Here is a 24,229-nt window from a genome sequence, read left to right as displayed (position 1 = left end):
GGCCACACTGTTCGCATGCCCGACACAAGACTCACAAAGCAAGCGCTCTACTCGGAACTGCTACACGGCAAGCAAGCCCAAGGTGGGCAGAGGAAACGTTTCAAGTACACCCTCAAAACCTCCTTGATAAAATGCAACATCCCCACCGACACCTGGGAGTTCTTGGCCAAAGACTGCCCTAGGTGGAGGAAGAGCATCCGGGAGGGCGCTGAGCAACTCGGGTTTCGTCGCCGAGAGCATACAGAAATCAAGCGCAGGCAGCGGAAGGAGTGTGCGGCAAACCAGACTCCCCACTCACCCTTTCCTTCAACCACAGTCTGTCCCACCTGTGACAGAGACTGTAATTCCTGTATTGGACTGTTCAGTCATCTAAGAACTCACTTTTAGAGTGGAAGCAAGTGTTCCTCCATTTCAAGGGGCTGCCTATAATGATGATGATGTTTGTATAATTTTCTCCTGTAAAGTTGATAAGTACATTGAATATTGAATGCCTCGACATGGAATGTTGGCAGGCTATTTTACTATAAAATGCATCACAGCTGAGCCTAATTCTGGCTTTACCCGATACAAGCGCTTTCCATCAGGGATCAATGAATCAGGGGCAGTAACGGACTCTGGCTGCTTTTCCCCTCCATATCGCACAGTCACCGTCACTGCAGCCAGTTGTAGTCCCTGGCTCAGATCAGCTAACTTAGCACCAAGTGAGAATCAAACCTGGGATCTTCTGGAAGGTATGCCTAACACACCAACTGAGCTATCAAGCAAACGTTATCAACGTTTAACTTCTGAATCTGTAAAAAGATACAATATTGGAGTACCTATTTTTAAAATACTCATTGATAAAAGCTTATCCTGGAATATAATTTAATTTAATTTAAAAAATTATTTTCCAAAACACTGGTTTAAACGTATTAGACCAGATTTTGTTGCAGAAAGAGTGGGGAGGCCAACACCACTCACCATTATTAAAGTACCAAATCAGACAGCAACTTCCTGCGGCCGCACCTGCTCAGTTAAACGTGGAAATCAGGAAGTTCTGGCTCAGAAGCTGTGCTGTACTGGTATTTCGGCGAGAGACTCGTGTGATGTTGAGGTACTTATGTGATATATGCCCAATAAAACTTTAGGGCTTGTCCAATTCAGTGCAAGTAAATTTTTTAACAGGGTGGTAAGTCTTCATTGCTGCCAAACAACCAATCTAGCTCTGAAAATAACTCTTAGAAGTGTGGAGCCTCATTGCTCCAGATTTAATTATTGTTGGAGAGGGAAAAAAAAATGAATAATTTTTTTTTAATCCTCTGTCTCTTATCTCTCTCTTTCTTAATCCAGTCTTTCTTTCCCTCTCTCTATTTCACTTTATGCACCGGATTTGACATCGAATTAAATATTCAAACCGACACTTCCTGGTTCAGACTCTGCACTGCTCATTAACAAAAGTTCAATCTGATTGGTCAAGGAGATACACTGTTGCTTTCCCTGTTCACACAGGTCGCAGAGGGTGCTGTGCAGAAATGGCTCTCCAATTACAGTAAGTTGCAGTGCAAAATCCCAAAGTAAGTCTGCGGACAAGTGCAAATGTAGTGAATGGCTGGTGCTGTTCGTTCGCCGTTGAGAACAAAATCTAGTCCATTATTTTGTCCTAAACTGCACATTTCATAATGGAATTCATTATTCTGCAGGTAGACATCAAATTTTAGCTGCCATCTGCTCCCCCTCTGAACTTTTTCATATTAATTAGCCCACAGAATGTGTTCACAATTCCCATGCCTCTTAAAGACTGCATTTTTTTGGAAAGATCTGTAATGAAAGGAACATTTACAACTTAGGTTTGAGAAATCTACATTATGAACAAATTATGACATTTTGGTAACATCTGGGAAATTAAGTCAATGCTCTAGCCTTTTCTGCGTAGCGTGTGCCATTAATTTTCTATCCAGATGGCTCCAAAGACGTGGTACAACATTTCGGAAGGATAGGCAGAGAGGAAAAGGAGGTTGGTTGGCATTGCCGGTTAAAGAGGAAATTAATACAATAGTAAGGAGGGACATTAGTCTGGATGATGTGGAATCGGTATGGTGGAGCTGCGGAATTCCAATGGGCAGAAAAAGTTAGTGGGAGCTATGTACAGACCACCAAACAGTAGTAGTGACGTTAGGGACAGCATCAAAGAAGAAATAAGGGATGTGTGCAATAAAGGTACAACAGTTATCATGGGCGACTTTAATCTACATATTGATTGGGCTAATCAAACTGGTAGCAATGCAGTGGAGGAGGATTTCCTGGAGTGTATTAGGGATGGTTTTCTAGACCAATATGTCGAGGAACCAACTAGACAGCTGGCCATCCTAGACTGGGTAATGTGTAATGAGAAAGGACTAATTAGCAATCTTATTGTGCGAGGCTCCTTGGGGGAGAGTGACCATAATATGGTAGAATTCTTTACTAAGATGGAGAGTGGCACAGTTAATTCGGAAACTAGGGTCCTGAACTTAAGGAAAGGTAACTTCGACGGTATGAGGCATGAATTGGCTAGAATAGACTGGCAAAGGATACTTAAAGGGTTGACAGTGGATAAGCAATGGCAAACATTTAAAGATCACATGGATGAACTTCAGCAATTGTACATCCCTGTCTGGAGTAAAAATAAAACGGGAAAGGTGGCTCAACCATGGCTAACAAAGGAAATTAAAGGATAGTGTTAAAGCCAAGGAAGAGGCATATAAATTGGCTAGAAAAAGCAACAAACCTGAGGACTGGGAGAAATTTAGAATTCAACAGAGGAGGACTAAGGGTTTAATTAAGAGGGGGAAAATAGAGTATGAGAGGAAGCTTGCAGGGAACATAGAAACTGACTGCAAAAGCTTCTATAAATATGTGAAGAGAAAGAGATTAGTAAAGACAAACGTAGGTCCCTTGCAGTCGGATTCAGGTGAATTTATAATGGGGAACAAAGAAATGGCAGACCTACTGAACAAATACTTCGGTTCTGTCTTCACGAAGGAAGACACAAATAACCTTCCCAATGTACTAGGGGACAGTGGGTCTAGTGAGAAGGAGGAACTGAAAGATATCCTTATTAGGCGGGAAAGTGTGTTCGGGAAATTGATGGGATTGAAGGCCGATAAATCCCCGGGGCCTGATAGTCTGCATCCCAGAGTACTTAAGGAAGTGGCCCTAGAAATATTGGATGCATTGGTGATCATTTTCCAACAGTCTATCGACTCTGGATCAGTTCCTATGGACTGGAGGGTAGCTAATGCAACACCACTTTTTTTAAAAAGGAGGTAGAGAGAAAACGGGTAATTATAGATCGGTTAGCCTGACATCAGTAATGGGGAAAATGTTGGAATCAATCATTAAGGATGAAATAGCAGCGCATTTGGAAAGCAGTGACAGGATCGGATCAAGTCAGCATGGATTTATGAAAGGGAAATCATGCTTTACGAATCTTCTGGAATTTTTTGAGGATGTAACTCGTAGAGTGGACAAGGGAGAACCAGTGGATGTGGTGTATTTGGACTTTCAAAAGGCTTTTGACAAGGTCCCGCACAAGAAATTGGTGTGCAAAATCAAAGCGCATGGTATTGGGGGTAATGTGCTGATGTGGATAGAGAACTGGTTGGCAGACAGGAAGCAGAGTCGGGATAAATGGGTCCTTTTCAGAATGGCAGGCAGTGACTAGTGGAGTGCCGCAAGGCTCAGTGATGGGACTCCAGCTCTTTACAATATACATTAACGATTTAGATGAAGGAATTGAGTGTAATATCTCCAAGTTGCGGATGACACTAAACTGGGTGGCGGTGTAAGCTGTGAGGAGGATGCCAAGAGGCTGCAGGGTGACTTGGACAGGTTAGGTGAGTGGGCAAATGCATGGCAGATGCAGTATAATGTGAATAAATGTGAGGTTATCCATTTTGGGGGCAAAAACACGAAGGCAGATTATTATCTGAATGGCGGCAGAGTAGGAAAAGGAGAGGTGCAACGAGACCTGGGTGTCATGGTTCATCAGTCACTGAAAATGGGCATGCAGGTACAGCAGGCGGTGAAGGCGGCAAATGGTATGTTGGCCTTCATAGCTAGGGGATTTGAGTATAGGAGCAGGGAGGTCTTACTGCAGTTGTACAGGGCCTGAGTGAGGCCTCACCTGGAATATTGTGTTCAGTTTTGGTCTCTTAATCTGAGGAAGGACGTTCTTGCTATTGAGGGGGTACAGCGAAGGTTCACCAGACTGATTCCAGGGATGGCTGGACTGTCATATGAGGAGAGACTGGATCGACTGGGCCTGTATTTACTGGAGTTTAGAAGGATGAGAAGGGATCTTATAGAAACATATAAGATTCTGACAGGACTGGACAGGTTAGATGCGGGAAGAATGTTCCAGATGTTGGGGAAGTCCAGAACCAGGGGACATAGTCTTAGGATAAGGCGTAAGCCATTTAGGACTGAGAAGAAGAGAAACTTCTTCACTCAGAGTTGTTAACCTGTGGAGTTCCCCAAGATCATGCCAGTTCATTGGATATATTCAAGAGGGAGTTAGATATGGCCCTTACGGTTAAGGGGATCAAGGGGTATGGAGAGAAAGCAGGAAAGGGGTACTGAGGGAATGATCAGCCATGATCATATTGAATGGCGGTGCAGGCTCGAAGGACCGAATGGCCTACTCCTGCACCTATTTTCTATGTTTCTAGTAGACTTCAAGTTAAAGAAGCCCAGCTGGATTGAGAAGATAATACATATGCGACAGTAGGACACAGCGAGGAGGATATCAAACATAAGGAATATATATCCAGGCACACACTGTTGGTTTTTCTGACATTAACGACCTGATCTTTCCCAAAGGCTGGAGCAAGCAATTTAGAAACTATCATCATCATCATATACAGTCCCTCAGAATCGAGAAAGACTTGCTTCCACTCTTAACACGAGTTCTTAAGTGGCTGTACAAGACAATACGAGAACCAGTCTCTGGCACAAGTGGGGCAGATAATTGTTGAGGGAAGGGGTGGGTGGGACTGGTTTGTCGCACGCTCTTTCCGCTGCCTGCGCTTGATTTCTGCACGCTCTCGGCGACGAGACTCAAGTTGCTCAGTGCCCTCCCGGATGCACTTCCTCCACTTAGGGCGGTCTTTGGCCAGGGACTCCCAGGTGCCAGTGTGAATGTTGCGCTTTATCAGGGAGGCTTTGAGGGTGTCCTTGTGACGTTTCCGCTGCCCACTTTTGGCTCGTTTGCCGTGAAGGAGTTCCGTGCAGAGCACTTGCTTTGGGAGTCTCGTGTCTGGCATGCGAACTATGTGGCCTGCCCAGCGGAGCTGATCAAGTGTGGTCAGTGCTTCAATGCTGGGGATGTTGGCCTGGTCGAGGACGCTAATGTTGGTGCGTCTGTCCTCCCAGGGGATTTGTAGGATCTTGCGGAGACATCTTTTGTTGGTATTTCTCCAGCGACTTGGTATCTACTGTACATGGTCCATGTATCTGAGCCATACTAGCTTTTAAGTGACCTCATGATGTGCCTAGTCAGACCTATTCCCTACAAGCAGCATCACAAATGATGCACAAGTGTTACAAAGTGCTCCAGATAGTTTTTCCAATGCCCAAAACAAAAATTCAATTTTCAAAGGGAATCCATGCTCCCTATGATGTGATGCATGACCTTGTGCAGATTGCAGGGCAAACAATTAAAACTTATTTTTTTTGCACCATCAAGGTAGGTGCTGGAATGAGTACAGGATCCTTTCTGACCTCCGATTGACTTGCAAATAATATTCTGGCAGACCATATATCTCAGGTTGAAGCTATGAATCAGGTTTAACAGAAAATAAAACTAGCAGAAGCAAGTGTCAAATCAACTGCGGTAAATCACGATGCTGCTTACTTGGCATAAAGAATAAAACCTCTTGCGTTCTGGCCATTCTCTGTAGTATTACACTTTTACTTTGGACCAATGGCAATGATACAAAATTTACTGAGTCCACAATAGGCAAAGCAGGTCTAAGAACCCAAAACTGTGTGACTGATGGGAAAATGCATTACTGATGAAACACTCAGTAGATATCTTTTCTGGATTAAAACTAAAGTATTTATACAGTGCCTTTAATGTATAAAAATGCATGAAAGCTCGATACAGAAGCACAAGCAAAAAATAAACGCTGCAGGGACGCAGTATTCCAAAAAGTTGGGAGAGATAATCAGAATGTAGAGAGCAATTAACTCCAGTTACTGAAAAGAAGTTGCTCGACGTGCTGTTTTGTGTTACAACAAGCTGGTTGACTTGCAACTTTGAAAAACACAATCTGCCCCCTCTCTTGGTAGGACCATTTCCCATATCTCGGGAGCCTCCTATCAACACGAGCAAGCATCGATGACGAGATCCAACACCGGCTCCAGTGCGCCAGTGCAGCCTTCGGCGACCTGAGGAAAAGTGTGTTTGAAGACCAGGCCCTCAAAACTGCCACCAAGCTCATGGTCTACCTACCCTCCTGTATGACTCAGAGACGTGGACCATGTACAGTAGACACCAAGGTGGCTGGAGAAGTATCACCAACGATGTCTCCGCAAGATCCGACAAATCCCCTGGGAGGGCAGTCGCAACAACATCAGCATCCTCATTCAAGCTAACATCTCCAGCATTGAAGCACTGACCACACTCTATCAGCTCCGCTGGGCGGGCCACACAGTCCGCATGCCGGACACAAGACTCCCAAAGCAAGTGCTCTACTCTGAGCTCCCGCACGGCAAACAAGCCAAAGGTGGGCAGCGGAAATGCTACAAAGACGCCCTCAAAGCCTCCCTGATAAAGTGCAACATCCCCACTGAAACCTGGGAATCCCTGGCCCAAGATTGCCCTAAGTGGAGGAAGTGTATTCTAGAGGGTGCTGAGCACCTCGAGTCTCAACGCCGAGAGCATGCAGAAATCAGGCGCAGACAGCGGAAAGAGCGTGCGGTGAACCAGTCCCACCCACCCCTTCCCTCAATGACTATCTGTCCCACCTGTGACAGAGTCTGTGGTTCTCGCATTGGACTGTTCAGCCAAAGAACTCACTTCAGGAGTGGAAGCAAGTCTTCATCATAGGCAGTCCCTCAGAATTGAGGATGAGGGTAGGAATGGCTACTTTTGGGGTGTATTGTGCTCATGGGAGCGAGTTCTGCCACTCACTCACTCACTGTCTTTATCAAACTCAAAGAAACAAGCATCAGGGGTTTTATTTTCAGTTGAGGTTTACCCATAATTTGAAAAACAACAAAGTGGAAGACTGTTGTGATTCATTCCATCCTAGTTTTGCACATTCAATTTATCCTCCCCAGAATTGAGAGAGGATGGGCAGTGGGGAGATGGTTAAGCATTGAATGCCACAAGGCTTTTTATTTTGTTAGAATGTGACAGAATTGTGCAACAAAATCTCATGACTGGCCAGAGGAAAAACAGTTACAAAATCCACATAAATTCAACTACTAGGACACGAGTTTGTATACATTTGAAATGCTTTTAAAAATTCTACCAAGAACTGCAAATTAGTTCTTAATTCTTCTATTCACAGGCAAACAACAGAAGTAGAATCATAGATTACAGCACAGAAACAGGCCATTCATCACAAGTCTGCTCTGGTGTTTTTCGCTACATATGCTATCTAGTCTAATCTTACTCTCCCACTCCAAATTCCACATTCTGATCACTCCTTGTGAAGATATTTTTGTAACTTCCCTTTTAATTCTTTATGGTCATCTTAAATTTGTGCCCTCTTGTTGCCATCTTGCCAACCAATGGGAATAATTCATCATTACTTACCTCATCATAACGCTTCAGTCCTGTAAACCTTATTGGGTCTAGTGCAAAAAAGTCTTAATATTTCAGGTTACTCTGCATACCTATAACCCATCATGTATTCTAACATCCTAGTGAATCTACATTGCACCTTTTCCATTATTTTTATATACTTCCTACAATGGGACGCCACAAGACTCCAACTGTGGCCTAACAAAAGTTTACACAAGTTCAGCATTACCTGCTTGCTTTTGCAACTTATGACTCTAAATACAAAACCAAGAAGAGGGGAAGAGGGAGCAAAAGTAGGAGCAAAAAGAGGGAGCAAAGAAATCTGAACCAGATTTACATTAAGTTTGTGTACATTGGTATTTTACAGTTCCAATTGCATTTAACTGGCAAGAATGAATCATTACAATTCTGAAAGAAATTAAAGCACCAGATGTTGGCTTGGCGAGAAATCCCGATTCCCTCCGGACTCCTCAAAGCTTTTCCACCTTCTACAAGGCACAAGTTAGGAGTGTGATGGAATACTCTTCACTTGCCTGGATGAGTGCAGCTCCAACAACACAGAATAAGCTCAACACCATCCAGGACAAAGCAGCCCGCTTGATTGGCAGCATGCACTGCAGAAATTCGCCAAGACTTCTTCGACAGCATCTCCCAAACCCGCAACCTCTACCACTTAGAAGGATATGGGCAGCAGGTGTATGGGAACACCGCCACCTCCAAGTTCCCCTCCAATTCACACACCATTCTGACTTGGAAATATGTCGTCGTTCCTTCAGTCGCTGAGTCAAAATCCTGGAACTCCCTCCCCAACACTACTATGGGAGTACTTTCACGGACTGCAACGATTCAAGAAGGTGGCTCACCACCACTTTACGGGATGGGCAATAAATGTTGCCAGCAACGCCCACGTCCCCATGAATTAATGTTTTTAAAATTATACTCATGTCGACAATCGTTGAAGTAAAAGAAAAGCAGAAGAGATGCCAGTTTTAAATTAGAACTGAAATCACACAAGTTTGGTCACAGCAGAAATATTTCATGACCGTTTCAAACTTTTCCTAAACAGTTGGAGTTACATGCAAAAAATTGCTTAAAAGGTTCTATTTTAGCTTACCTTATATGCTATACTATTTGAAGAGTCCACAATTAGAAACAATGGTTTCCGTGTGAAAGGGAAAAAATCGCCAGGGTGAAGACTAAAGAGAAGGGAAAATACAGAGGAGTTACAGCACACTGAGGGGTAATTTTACCAAGGATTTATGCCTTATATACCAGAGTTCCGTATGTGCAAACAGTGGACAGTTGAGGTTACAAACTTGGCAGAAATATTCACCATATCTTCAATTTAATGTAAAAGATTTCCTATGAGGATTAAACTATTTAATTACTGCACTGTGTAAACCCAGCCTATGTTTAACTCTGAAGTGAATGGGGTATAGCATAGCACAATTCATGTGTAATGCAGTCAACAGATTACTGCTAGGGACAGATTATCAGCAAAGATACATAGGGGCTAGATTTTCCAGTGATGTGTGGTTCTGTTTTTGCCCCGGAGGGATAGCAATGAGCTCTTCTGGGTGGGCAGTCAGCTTCCAGCGCCCCGCGGAGGTTTTCGGGGCCGGTTTTGTGGGGCGCAGAGCAGTACCGCCCGGAAGAGTTGAGCCAGTGTGCAACGCTCCTGGTTGCAACACTGGCTCGCTTTTTGACTCCTGCCCGACCCGTATGCCCTGCACCGCGCCCGGCTGGGACCGCCTGTGAAAAGGGGCGGCCCGACCTATACCGCCTGCCGTGAGGTAAGTAATGTCCACCTCAGGTAAGTGTGATTATTTTTTCTTTTATTTTGCAATTTATGTTGTGCTGATGTGGGCTATGTAATGGGAATGTTTTTGGTGGTGTTTTTTTTTTCTCCCCAGGCCTCTCGGAGCGCTCCCAGGCTGGCTGTTTAGCTCGGGATTTTCGCATGCTCAGCCGGCCTAGCGCCCTGAGAGAGGTGTGCAACGCCTTCCTTCGCGTTCCGTCTCATACTCAAGGCCCAACTGCCCAATTTTGCTGACTGAGGCGCAAACTGTTCCCAAGCACAAACTTTACCGCCCCGCTGCCATTACCACCCCGAAATGAGCAAAGCCTAAAATCCAGCCATGTTTGGGTGCAGGGGAAAAAGATCGCTGAGAATCACTACAAATCTGTTGAAACACAGATAATGATTCTATAAAAACCTATTGTAACAATTCACCAGCACTGACGAAATGAAAGGTAAAGTTTAAATTGGGGATGGCAGGTGATGTGGAAATGTTAATATTTATCAACATTTAAAATATGGTGGGGCACCAACATTTTTAAATTCTTAAGTTGGTTTTCTTATTTGCTTGTAATCTTGTCACTCATGGGTTATATAGAAATTAGCCATCTTGGCAAGTGGAGTAATCATGTTAAACACATCCCGCCCATAAAATGCTCAAAGTCCTTTACTTCCCAATATCTGTATTGAAATGGATTAATACCCTGTCGACATACCAGTGCATTTCTTTAAAAGAATTGTTGCGTTTTTGTATTACTTCCAAGCCTCCTGCATCACGATTATTGTTGGTGAGTACCCCACCAAAATCGTATGGACCTGCACAGAAAAACAAACATTCACAGAAGATACAAACACATTTTACGACATACTAGTTTGTTCTGGATCGGTTGGCACTGGTGCAGTCACTCTTGTTGCACAAACACTGTTGCATTACTTTTTGCTCATCATGACACATTGAATATAACATAATTTCATGATGCACGAGCTTAAAAGTTATAGTATTCTTCATTTATTACAGGAACACCCGGGGGCTACAACAACCACCTCCATGATTTTGCATCTCCTCTATCCCGACAATCCTCGGAGATCTCTGTGCTCCTCCGATTCTGGCCTCTTCGGCATCCCCAATTTTCACCACTCCATCAGTGGCAGCTGTGGCTTTAACTGCCTAGGCCCGAAGCTCTGGAATTCACTCCCTAAACCCCTCTCTCTCCTCCATTAAGACACTCCTTAAAACTTACCTCTTTGACCAAGCTCTTGGTCTCTTGTCCTAATATCTCCATATGTGATGCAGTGTCAAATTTTGTTTGATAATGTTCCTGTGGAACAATTCTGGAAGAGGCCGTCTGTTCATTAAGAGTGGGAGATTACACTGGAGAATACTTCAGGGACATTTGATTAAAATCTAATGTTCACATAAAATGTATAATGCATTCTGCATTTTCAATATTAAAAATTATAGATGAATACTTAAATCTTTTTCCTTTTTGGTTTAAATGGAGCATGAGCAGCACAAAATTATACATTCCAGTTTAAAACAGAATCATACAGCACAGAAGGAGGCCGTTCAGCCCACACCTCTTTGAAAGCGCTGTCCAATTTAGTCCCACACCCCAACCTTTTTCCCATAACCTTGCAAATTAGTCCTCTTCAAGTACCTGTCCAATTGCCTTTTAAAAGTTCCTATGGAATCTGATTCCATCACCCATCCAACTAGTGCATTCCAGATCTTAACACATTTAATAATCATCAGTGAGATGCACTTTAAAATCCACACTGTTGTTAAATGCAGATACAAATTGTCATCCAATTTATTTAAAATTATTTTGAATCAAAAACTACTAGTTAACAAATATATTATAAATTCTGTCAATAAAGCAACTTATGCTTGTTAACAATCCATTGAGGTAAAGAATTCCACAAATATGGAAATGTAAGTTTAACTGATTTGATAATGCAACATAGTATAAAGCTATTTAAAGACCATTAAATTGCCCCTAGAGTGTTGAGGAAAGCATTATTTCATAAGGATAAATCAATATAGTCTTTAAAATGTCTTCAATAACTTTCAGATTTATTATCCTTCTTTTGCAATGAAATTCAGGACTTTTGATTTTTCTAAACACACTAAGGAATACTTCATTATGCAGAAAGATATTATTTTTCTATACAACACTTCTGCCATCTGTTTAATGGTTGTGAATGGCAGACATCTTGAAGCATTACCGCTTCACCATCAGGTACTCTAAAAATCCAATACTTTTGCGCAGTGTCATAACCTGCAAACCTAGGCAAGTAATTTGAACACCAGTACAAGCTTTTGCTGTCAGCTACCCAGTAAAATACTAATGGATACGACTTTCACTCCAGGTGTCAGACACACACTCATATCTTTCTCCACCCACTCCACAACATAAAACTAGTTATGAAACATTGAGATGGAAAAAACCCTATTTGCCCAAATCCCCCATTTTAAAAACAACATGGAAGAAGGATTTGCAATAATTTATATAGAGGTACTTCAGCCAACCAAAATTTCCAATTTGGGATCTTGTGCAACAAACGTTATGTTCAAATATCACTGCACCAGAGCTTTTCCCCTCAGAGATCATCAGGACTTAGGAAGAGGAAGAATAATTCATATTTTGGATCTTTGTTCCCAGTTCTTCTGTACCAGCATTTCTGATGCATGCTTTTGATGTCCTTACATGGGCACAATATATTTTGTAGCCCACATTACTCATAAGATTAGTCTAGGGCAAGACCCCTTCAGTGAGTGAATATGCTCCTAATTCCTCTTTATCCCACTCCATTAGCATCCTCAGCACGGGAATGTGTTGTCGGAAATCAATGTTTGAAGGTAGCCCTCATAAGATTCATTGACAGTAATTTCTACTCTTATATTTCTTTTTTCAACCTAGTCCCTCCTAAAGAGACAGTGCTGTCAAGAAGCGATACCCACAGTATGAAGGAATGATGAACAAGGGATGCTACAAGCCTTAAAAGGGTAAATAATCTTATGTTTTATACCAAAGATAATATATAACCAACAATATCACAGTACTGTACAAGACTAGGACTCTTTCCTTACTTCCTCAGAAAGCAATTTAGTGTGGGGCTGAAAGTCTAAACAGAACTAATAGAACAAGGACAGTCATACATCGTGACATTTAAAGACAATCATGAAAACATGAACAGAATATTTTGACTTCAATTTAGGCATATATAATAAACAAAAATCATGCACGTCAAGAACACCACTGGTGCATGCACATCATAAAGGAATGCAAGAATCACAATGAAGCAAACAATTTGTGAACAAACAAATACAAGCAACCTTCCCCTCAAGTGTACTTAAAAGTGTATTAATACTACTTAAAATGTTAAAATATCCATGGAGATTCCCTTTCCACTTTTTTGTTTAAATGTTGAGCACTTATCTCCTCACCTTTCCACTGCCCACAGTCCCTTCTCTTATGAAGATAGCAACACTTGGTGGGATAGTTTCACATGAAATACTCATTTTCTGGTACATCACCCCAAGTGGCTATTTTTCATGTTAGAATCAGCTAGATGACACAGATATCACAGCCAAACTCAATCTTACCCTCACACAATGTTCATAAATGCAGGCTTTCTATATGAAAATCAATCAATAGTAATCAGGAGCAGGAACCCTGGCTGGTTCTTCCCCTCCGTTGCCCGCAGATGCAGACATTAATTGCAGTGCCCTGACTGAGATCAGCGAACTCAGTCTAGACCAGACATCAAACCTGGGATTTTCCTGATCCATACGGCTTAGTAGCATTTGCCCAGTGAGTCATTTGAAGCATACATTGTGTCTTCATAGGAAGAGTTTATAATATTAACTACCTTTGAGGAATTACTGTTCTCAACATTGGGAGGTAGTGAAACTGAAGTAACTCTTAATGTTAAGACTGTTCGACTTAACAACTCCTCCCACCCAGCAGGAAAGACTGCTTTCAAAAAGTAATCGTTAGCTGGCAGTGTTGAAAATAGTGACAATAATAACAGCGACACTCTTGTATATAAACAAAAACATGTCAAGACAAACTAACTTGAATAGCTTTGGAATTAATTTTCTAGATATTCCAATGAAGTGAAAGTGTATTTTCATTCATCAACCAGAACCTCTCTTTAAAATGTAACCTAATTTATTTCTTTAAGACTAGCTATCAATTAAGAGATTTCCAGCTTTCCTTTAGTGAAATAAAGATAAACAGAAGGGATTACAGATCTTCCAGAAATTTGAACAGATAATCTAGGCTGACATTTCAGTGCGATACTAAGGGACTGCTACACTGTTGGAGGTGCCAACTTTTGGATGATACATTTAATTAGGGCCCTGACTGCCCTTTCAGGTGGACGTAAAAGATCTCGGGACAATATTTGAAGAAGAGCAGGGGAATTCTCCCGGTGTCCTGGCCAATATTTATCCCTCATCCAACATTATTAAAACAGATTATCCGGTCTCATTGCTATTTGTGGGACTTCGCTGTTTCTTATAACTTCAATTCCATTTCATTAGCCGTGAAGCGCTTTTGGACATACAACCAACTTGACGGAGAAGGGGTTAACAAACACCCTGTTTATAAACTATTATGTTAGAGCCACGGAACAAATTTTTTAAATGTATGTACAAGGAATCAATACTGCACACAGAATTTGCAAGCAACTAAAAACAAAACTTAGTACACCAAAAACAAAACTTAAATGTTACGATCACAAGGAAAGGCTTGAATTTAGATGAACAATTTGGTCAACATCAGTTATCAAATGAATCATCATTTAATCTGTTTAAAACAGATTTTTTTTAAAAGTATAAACACAAAATTCTACACTCTGTTTTACTATTCACCTTTTCCTCTTGCAAATGTCCACTCTTCCCTTTCCCTGCTTTTATTTATCCACATAATTGCACGCCTGAGGCAATACATTTCTGATGCTAATGTTACTTCAGCAGTTGGACAACTGGTGGAACTCTGTTCAGAAGTTTATATACACATTAGTTGTTAACATTACTGACAAGAAAATCTTTTCTGTATATTTGCACAGACCAAGGCTGGAGTAGGAGGAGAGGGAATTAAATATCAAATGTGATGTTGAAAGGTTGCCTGGTAACTAGGTTACCACGACACTGCAGCACTAGTCAGTGGGCTAGTTTCACCAAACAAAACTTGCCTTGAAGTAGATCGTCCTGAGAAATATAGAAAATAGGTGCAGTAGGCGGCCATTTGGCCCTTCGAGCCTGCACCACCATTCAATATGATCATGGCTGATCATGCAACTTCAGTACCTGCTTTCTCTCCATACCCCTTGAACCCTTTAGCCGTAAGGGTCACATCTAATCCCCTTTTCAATATATCTAACGAACTGGCCCCAACAACTTTCTGTGGTAGAGAATTCCACAGGTTCACAATTCTGAGTGAAGAAGTTTCTCCTCATCTTGGTCCTAAATGGCTTACCCCTTATCCTTAGACTGTGACCCCTGGTTCTGGACTTCCCCAACATCGGATACATTCTTCCTGCATCTAAGCTGTCCAATCCCGTCAGAATTTTATTTGTTTCTATAAGATCCTCTCTCATTCTTCTAAATTCCAGTGTATATAAGTCTAGTCGATCCAGTCTTTCTTCATATGTCAGTCCTGCCATCCTGGGAATCAGTCTGGTGCACCTTCACTGCACTCCCTCAATAGCAAGAATGTCCTTCCTCAGATTAAGAGATCAAAACTGTACACAATATTCAAGGTGTGGCCTCACCAAGGCCCTGTACAACTGTAGTAAGACCTCCCTGCTCCTATCCTGAGGAGGCGGTTATAAAAAATGAACTTGAAGAATTAGAATTATTATATTAGAATTTCAATAACATGACTAACTGAGATTAATAATTAGAAGAGCTCCCTTGTCAGTTCAGCATCATCACCCAGGTTTAATCCCCAAATTGTGCTGAATTTGCTGATTTCAACTGGGCAGCAGTATGCGCACTGCAAGTGACCAAAGCACCCATGGGTTAACTGAGGAAAATCAGCACCAAAATTCCCATTCCGGATTGCATGCTTGCTGAGGACAGGATTAGGCTATGCCCCCCATGGTTGAATAGTATGGCAACATTCAGTCAAGGTTTCCACATAATTAACTATTTGGCAAGGTACCAGAGGACAACCATAACACGTGGAACCAGAGCAAAGCAAAGAATCAACACCTTCAAGAGATGAGGGAAGAAAATTTTATTTAAAATTCTCATCCTTACTTTCAAATCCTTCCATGGCCTTGCTCCTCCAGCCCTACAACCCCTCCAGTTCTGGTCTCTTGCGCAGCCCTGATTTCCATTGCCTCACCGTTGGCGCCTGTGCCTTCAGTTTCCGAGGCCCAAAGTTCTGGAATTCCTTTCCTAAGCCCCTCTGCCTCTCTTTTCTCCTTCAAGACGCTCCCTTAAAACCTACCTCTGACGTCTGTCCAATATCCCGTTACGTGGCTTGGTGTCAAATTTTGTTTCAAATTGCTCCTGTGAGTTACCTTAGGACATTCTACGACTAAAGGCACTATATAAATGCAAGTAGTTGTTGCTCATATAATCAATTGCTTGCTGCAGTCCTGCATCGTACTTGATGACTGGAAGGAGGCTCATGTTATATCAATATTCAAAAAGGGCAACAAATTAGAACTGGAAAATGATTAGCCCATAAGCTTGGTGTCAGTTATAGGAAAGTTGCTCGAAGGAATAATTTCAGTTTGCAGATGAATCGAATCTCGGAAATTTAGTACACAATGAGGAGGATAGCAACACATTTCAGGAGGACATAGTCAAAGTAAAATGGGCAGACACATGGCAGATGAAATTTAATGCAGAGAAGTATGAAGTGATTCATTTTGGTAGGAAGAATGAGGTGATGCAATATAAACGAAATGGTACAATTTTAAAAGGGGTGCAGGAACAGAGAGATCTGGGGGTATACATACAAAAGTCTTCGACAGTGGCAGAACAAGTTGAGAAGATTGTTAAAAAGGCTTAAGGGATCCTTGGCTTTATAAATAGAGGCAGATGACAAAAGCAAGGAAGTTTTGCTAAACCTTTATAAAACACTGGTTAGGCCCCAGCTGGGAGTATTGTAGCCAATTCTGGGCAGCACACTTTAGGAAGAATGTCTCGGCCTTAGAGAGGGTGCAAAGGAGATTTACTAGCATGGTAGCAGGGATGAAGGACTTCAGTTACATGAACAGACTAGAGAAAATAGGGTTATTCTCTGCAGAACAGAGAAGGTTAAGGGGAAAGTTCAAAATCATGAAGGATTTTAATATAGTAAATAAGGAGACACTGTTTCCAGTGGCAGAAGGGTCTGTAACCAGAGGACACAGAGGTAATTGTCAAAGAACTAGAGGCAACATGAGGACAAATATTTTACATATGAGGATCTTGAATGCACTGCCTGAAGAATTTGTGGATGCAGATTCAATAATTACTTTCAAAAGGTAAAAGGAGAACTACTTGAAGGAGAAAAAATTACAAGGCTATGGGGAAAGAGCGGGGGAGTGGGACTAATTGGATAGCTCTTTCAAAGATCCGGCACAGGCAATGAGCCAAATTACCTCCTCCTGTGCTGTATCACTATGATTCTAGAAGGGATCTTTCAGGATACTTTACACAACCAAAGTGACGGAGAAGGAGTTATAAGGACAGGCAACATGGCGTCTGTAAAAGGCCATGTCTTATCAACCTGGTTAAATCTTTTAGTAGGTTATTGGGTTGATGGATGAAAGTAGACCAATAGCCATTGTATATTTTAACTTTCAAAGCTTTTGTCAAGGTGCCACACAGTATGTTGCAGTGCAAGGTGGAGTCCTGTGGGATTGGAGGACAGATCCTGGGTGGATAGGGAATTCATTGCACTCTCGTAGACAGGGAGCAATCATTAATTCAAGTGGTTCTGTTTGGAGACCGGTTTCAACTGTAATTCCATAGGGATCAATGTTAAGGCCTCTTCATGATTAATATCAATGATCTGATGAAGATGTTGGAGAGGTTCTGGCGACAGATGACATGAATATCTGTGCTGGTGTCAGAGCCCGCAGGAGTAAAAAAGCTTACAATCTAATTCTATGCGATGGAGAATGAACCTACATCTGGCAGATGACATTTAATGTAATGATTGTGAGTAGGGCTAGTGCCATGCATGTATATAATGTCTGTTTAAAGGGAAAGAGATCAGTGTGTCATAGTGCATGAGTTTCTAAAGATCCGCGGCCAGTGCCGAGGAGCTATAGCAAAAGCAAATAGAGCATTCGGATGTACAGCTAGGACAATTCAATACAAAATGAAGAACACCAAAGTGTCATTGTATAAGACCCTGTTTAACCCCCATGTGGAATACCTCTCACATGATTGGAGAGAAAGAGACCCTAGAAAAGGTTCAGAGCAGGATCACTAGATCAACAGCAAGTATACCAAGTCCTAGCTCTCACGATAGGACATAGTCTCAGAAAATAGGTGCAGGAGTAGGCCATTCCTACTAGGTGCAGGGTGCTCTTACTGGGATAGGTGCAGGGTGCTCTTACTCTTTAAAACAAAAGACACTCAGCTGAGGCTTTATTTAAAATGATGAAGGGACTACAAATGGTGTCTTAAAAAACTTGAAAGCTCACAGATCTGACAGGGAAATCCTGAAGATCGATTTCAATGTTTTTGGGAAGACTAAGGAGCACAGATTTCACCAGAATACAAATTCCCAACTGCCCCGTGGAAATTATTATGCTTTTGTACTCACTAATGTTCATACATAAACTGTTGAAAATTAGAAATATTCTCCTGTGCTCAACCAAATCTCCCACAGTACCCTTCCCTGTAAATGAATAAGTTTAAATAATTAAGTTCAACTCAATTCAAGCTTTACAAATGACTGGAAGCATTCCTTTATTATACCTTCATAATCACAACGACCTGTGGGAAACACACCAGTAGCTGACAGGTAGACCAGGAGCACGCTATTTCCAGGCAGCTCCTGAAAATGAAAATAAAAATATTTACCACTGATATTTTCGGCCAACATTATCATCTTTAAAACAAAATTTGAAATTTGAAACAGTCATCAAAGTAATAGATTGGTGTATGCTGGTGTTCTGATGTATTGTAAACCATTTGACTGATTAAATCCTTGCATTTTAGACAAAAAATACTTGCTTTCAATAAATGTTTCTGCGGTCAATTGAAAGTGATTTAGACCAGAGGCGTTGAAGCTTATTGTTACTGTGGGCCTCTTGACTGTATGCCATGCTGCGTCAGGAGCCACATTAAGTTGAACTCCCAAGTTCCCATTAATTTGCACGACTCACATTGCTGACATTAACAGATCTTGGTGTTCTGATGTAGTATTTAATCACAAATGAGGCAACAGTTCGAAGAACAGCTCTTTCTATACCTCCAGGCCCACAAAATTCCTACAAGACAAACCAGCAATTAAGAAATAAACACATATAGGAGTGAGTTGCCTGGGCTTCGAGGGCCAGTTTGCCAAGCCTCAAGGCTGCAAGTATCCCGCAGGCTAATTTGGACACTCCTGGTTTAGACTTCTTAAAATACATTCTTACTAGTAAGTAATTACAACAGCCCAGTGGAGGCACAAGATTTAATCCATTTTAACCTAATAAATCAGGGTCTACTTTTTGTTTCAGGTGAGTAGGCAAATTACTGGTCTTGAGTGGGGAAGTTAGCAAATTAAATGCACTGAAATAAGAAGCCTGTTTACCCTACACTGCATTGTACACTTTCCCACAGGGTGAAATCTTGTCTTGGCTCCGCTATCAGATAGGAAATCCTGAATGGAGGTAGGTTTGGCAGAGGGGGGCAGGGGAGACGATGAATAAGTAATCTGACTGACTCTTCATATGCCTTACATAGTACAGGTACAATCTCCAAAATCCGGAGTTCCAAAAACTGGAATGTTCCGAAAACCAGACACCAGTATTCTGATCAGTGTTCTGCAAATAATCCCCCCACCCTCAACATGCAGAGACACACACACCCCCGCCAAAAAAATTGCCAAAAAAAAAAAAATCACAAAACATTCACAAGACACTTAACTATCGAATCGCTGCAAAAGTATTAAAAATTAAAAACTTTAACTTACCTTTTTTGCAGGTCTTCACGCAGGTTTTTCCTGGGCATTTTTTTTCTTCCCAACTACAGGTGTGCTGAGAGCTAAATTTTGGGATGTCGGATTTCGTCTCCGAAATCCGGAAAAACACGAAACTTGGCCCAGGGGTTTCCGGATTTGGGACGTCTGAAAACCGGAATGGCCTCGATCCTGAGGTTTCCGGATTTCGGAGGTTGTACCTGTATTACATAGTATTTACAGCACAAAAACAGACCATTCAGCCCAACATGTCCATGCTGGTGTTTATGGTCCACATAAGCCTCCTCCCACCATACTACATCTAACCCCATCAACACATCCTTCTATTCCTTTCTCCCTCATGTACTAAACTAGCTTCCCTTTAAATGAATCCAGGCTAGTCGCCTCAACTACTCCAACTGATAGTGAGTTCCACATTCTAACCATTCTCTGGGTAAAGAAGTTTCTCCTGAATGTCCTATAAGATTTATTCGTGACTATCTTATAGATACAGCCCCTAGTTCTGATCTCCCCCGCAAATGAAAATATCTTTAAGTTTACCCTATCAAACCCTTCCATAATCTTGAAGTCCTCTATCAGGTCACCCCTCAGTCTTCCCTTTTCGAGAGAAAAGAGCCCCAGCCTGTTCTATCTTTCCCGTTAGGTATATCCTCTCCATTCTGATAGTGGTGCAAAAATTTTTTACTCTTTCTCCTGTGCCTTTATATCCTTTTTATAATACGGAGACCAGAGCTGTTCACAGTGCTCCAAGTGGGGTCTAACCAAGGTTCTATACAAGTTTAACATAACTTCTCTGCTTTTCAGTTCTGTCCCTCTAAAAATGAGCCCCAGTGCTGTTTGCGCCTTATGGCCTTATTAACCTGCATCACTACTTTTAGTGCTTTATGTATCTGCACCCCCCGATTCCCTCTAAAATGTGCCTCCACTGTGCGGTTGTATTTCTAATTACTTATTAACAAGACATAGAACTTGTATAAATGATTTACTTTAAGCAAACTAAACCAAGAGTTTTCAAACTGGCCTGTGGAATACCTGCAGCCTTAAGGCCCAGGTAACTCACTCCAGTGTGTTTATTTCTTAATTGCTGGTCTATTCCATTTCTATCTTAAATGTCTTTACATCTATTTTGATTGCTTCTTCTAATGTCCTGTCCACCATGTTAGTCTCTCTGGTAAATACTGAGGTAAAGTCATTATTTAATATGACTGCCATTTTTCTGTCATCACCTGTAAGTTTATCGTGTGTACCCCTTAGTGGCCCCATCCCTATCCTGATTTGTGTGTCTCTAGAATACTTTACTATTTCTTTTTATAGGGTGTAGGCCATCAAGTTATGGAGATTTGTTGACTTTTAGTCCCATAAATTCCTCCAATACTTTTGCTTTACTAATAGTAATTACATAAAGTTCCTCACTCTCATTAGACCCCAACAGTATGGTCTGTGTGTCTTCTACTGTGAAGATTAACACAAAATATTTGTTCAACATCTCTGCCATTTCCTTATTCACCATTATAATTTCTCCTGTCTCTGCCTCTGAGGGACCTACATTTACTTTCGCTAATCTCTTTCTTTTTACATACTTGTAAAAGCTCTTACAATCTATTTTTATGTTTCTTGTTAAGTTTACTCTCATTTTATTTTCTCCCTCAATCAATTTTTTGGTAATCCTTTCCTGATTTTTAAAACCCTCCTAATCATCAAGTTTACTATTCTTTTTGGCAACATTGTAAGATTCTTCTTTTGATTTAATACTATCCCTTAACTGCTCTAGTTAGCCCTGGCTATACCATTTTCCAGTGGAGTTTTTAAATCCTGAAGGGAATGCATATTTGTTGAGAATTATGAATTATTTATTTAAATGTTTGCCATTGCTCATCTACTATAATATCTTTTAATCTAATTTCCCAATCTACCTCAGCCAACTCGCCTCCCATACCTTCGTAATTGGCTTTGTTTAAATTTAAGAACCTAGTTTCAGACTTAACCACATCACTCTCAAACATGAAATTCAATCATATTATGATCACTCTTACCGAGAGGATGCTTTAACAATAAGATTACTAATTAATCCGGTCTCATTGCAGAATACTAGATCTAAAATAGTCTATTCCCAAGATGAACTCATCCTCCAAGCTACTGAACATCAACATCAGAACATGCTAGCAAACCTTAAATGATGCAGAAAGGAATGTGTACAGTTGACTAAATGTTGGCTTGTACAGCAAATATTTGTGTGGATTTTCTCTTTTTGACGGTTTCTCTGTTGACTCCTGGAGAGAACAAAAGACAAATAATACAAATCATATACAGTCATTTTTATTGAGGAACTTGCTCCCCCTTTGCATCCCTGGACTCTCTTCCTGTTAGGCCATACACCATTCCTGATTCAGGACAATCTGCCCTCAGGTCTTTGTCAAAGCTGTTCAAAACAGATTCTTTCACATGGCAATTTGAAAAAAGCTGAACAACTTGGCTTTCTTTAGCCAACAGGATTGACAAAGGGCCATGATGTCACACTTAGCTTGGGGTGAAATAGAATGGACTTTTTTCAACTTATTCAGGCAGCCTCACCCAATGAAACTGAACAAGTACACCACTGGATTTGAAGTTGAGCCATATTTAAACTACTCCTTGTTTATCTTTCGATATCTTCATTTCCGTCAGCTTAAGACTTATTCAACTTTTTCCCCCTTTCTTTAATTCAACCTTTTCCTGTAGACCGCCACAGCCATCAGTTGCTCTCTGGTACCTCACTGAAGTAGGTTTTGTTCATGTGCAACCCTTGATAAGAATGCACTGGTAGGCTATTTAACTGTGGAAGACATCACAGCTGAGCTCGATCCTGTCCTGATCTGGCACACTCACACTTCCAGCAGGGATCTTTGGAAGTCAGGAGCAGAAACCCGGAATTACTTTCTTCTCCCTATCCCAGGAAAGCTGTACACAACTGCAATCCTCAGCAAAGAATGGGGATCAAACCTGGGATCTTCTTGGTTTGTATGGCTCAAAGACTGTGACTACTTCGGAACCATCCAGGGAGCCTCGGAATAAAGTATGTCTACACTGTTGGCCAAGAGGAGGCAGATTCACAATTGAAGTGTTCAGCTGGGCAACTGCATTTAATAAATATTTGCGATATAGAGCAAGAGTAAAATTAGAACAAGGGGATCTATTCCATCCATAAATATTCATCCTATTGGGCCACTAGCAAGTGGGATTAATAGTGTTGGTGGAGAAATCCTGTGTTCCTTCACACTCTCACCTCCTCCTTTCAGACAGACTGGTCTGTGAACTCCCATTAGGTGTGGGGAGAATAGAAAAATAGCAAATGCTATAAACAGCTTTTTTGTTCCAGTGCATCAGCAATAACAATTTTAGACCACTGAATTTTCTAGCTAGGAAGTACTAACAGGAAAATCTGGCAAGGCATCTTCAACGAAAGATGGTCTGAACAATTCTTGCAGACTGGACTTCCTGCTCCTTACATTCCTTGCTGGCAAAATAACTTTAAAAAAAAATCCCAATCACCAATATGTCAACAAATTCAAACAGTTAGGAAAATGATGGCTCTGATCTCTTCAATAAAACAGAGGTTTATCCATTTATATGAGCAGTTTTGAGATTATTTGCAAAATTTTGTATAGAACACCATACCGCAATTGAAAATCTTAAAATAAAAATTACCGAGAAAAAGAACTCTCGTTATTTCAAGAAAATACTGGAAACAAAGCAAGTCAGTCAACATCTGTGGTGGGGAACAAACAAATTAAAGCTGTGGGTACAGACCTTTCTTCCATTTTGAAGGGTCTGCACCCAAAACGGCAACTTGCCAGATCTCTCCACATGTACTAACTGGGCTGCTGCGTTTCCAGAAATTGCATTTTTGTTCCCAGTAATTTCATTATCTTTCCTGACCCCGAGATAACTCGGCCTCTTCCCACATACAATAATAATCCTTTAATTGACCGAGACCAATTTAGATTATTTCCTCATGGTGGAGTACTTCAGCAATGCCTTAAAAAGAACAGGCCAGGTTAGCAGCCACACATTATAACCATGTGCAGATCAGAACATGCATAAGCAATACCATATAAAATCAACTAGAGTTATATAGGTTGAGTCATGCGGATAATACAAAATTCCAAAAAACAACTGTGATTTCTAACTTCCTTGTTTGTGCCACTACCCTAAGAAAATATACTTCATCTGGTTTAATTTATAACACAAATTAGAATGTTTCCTTCTTTAACATATCTAAAAGCTCAGCAACTATCACTCACCTGTGATCCAGTCTTATTTAATTGTGAAGCCAAATTAATGGGTTCCCGTTCAAGAGCCTGCAGCATTCTGAACATGTCTATAGTTAATTCACTGAACTTAACCTAAAGTTTAAAAAAAAAAATCAAATGAATTTACAAAAAAAAATTGCAAAAATGGGCACCTCCATACAGGTCTAATACATGAAATCTCTCAAATTTTAAACAAGAGCACGTTATTTTTTATCGTGGCCCA

General features: G+C 41.2%; 1 protein-coding gene across 3 annotated transcripts in view; it reads right to left on the bottom strand.

Moving 5' to 3' along the window:
* scai (suppressor of cancer cell invasion) overlaps positions 1–24,229 on the bottom strand; it is a 223,721-nt gene that overhangs the window by 38,668 nt on the left and 160,824 nt on the right. For all 3 annotated transcript variants that reach the window (XM_070862672.1, XM_070862671.1, XM_070862673.1), the window contains 5 exons: positions 23,998–24,099; positions 21,886–21,987; positions 18,508–18,586; positions 10,286–10,385; positions 8,886–8,967 (listed from right to left, as the gene is read on the bottom strand). In XM_070862672.1, coding sequence (XP_070718773.1) covers positions 8,886–8,967; positions 10,286–10,385; positions 18,508–18,586; positions 21,886–21,987; positions 23,998–24,099 — 465 coding nt within the window. The remainder of the gene's footprint in view (positions 1–8,885; positions 8,968–10,285; positions 10,386–18,507; positions 18,587–21,885; positions 21,988–23,997; positions 24,100–24,229) is intronic.

Source organism: Pristiophorus japonicus, chromosome 20 (assembly GCF_044704955.1).
Source record: "Pristiophorus japonicus isolate sPriJap1 chromosome 20, sPriJap1.hap1, whole genome shotgun sequence".
In the NCBI taxonomy this organism is placed as follows: Eukaryota; Metazoa; Chordata; class Chondrichthyes; family Pristiophoridae; genus Pristiophorus; species Pristiophorus japonicus.
The sequence above is the reverse complement of the archived record's forward strand: the minus strand, read 5'-3'. Positions and strand labels throughout refer to the sequence as shown.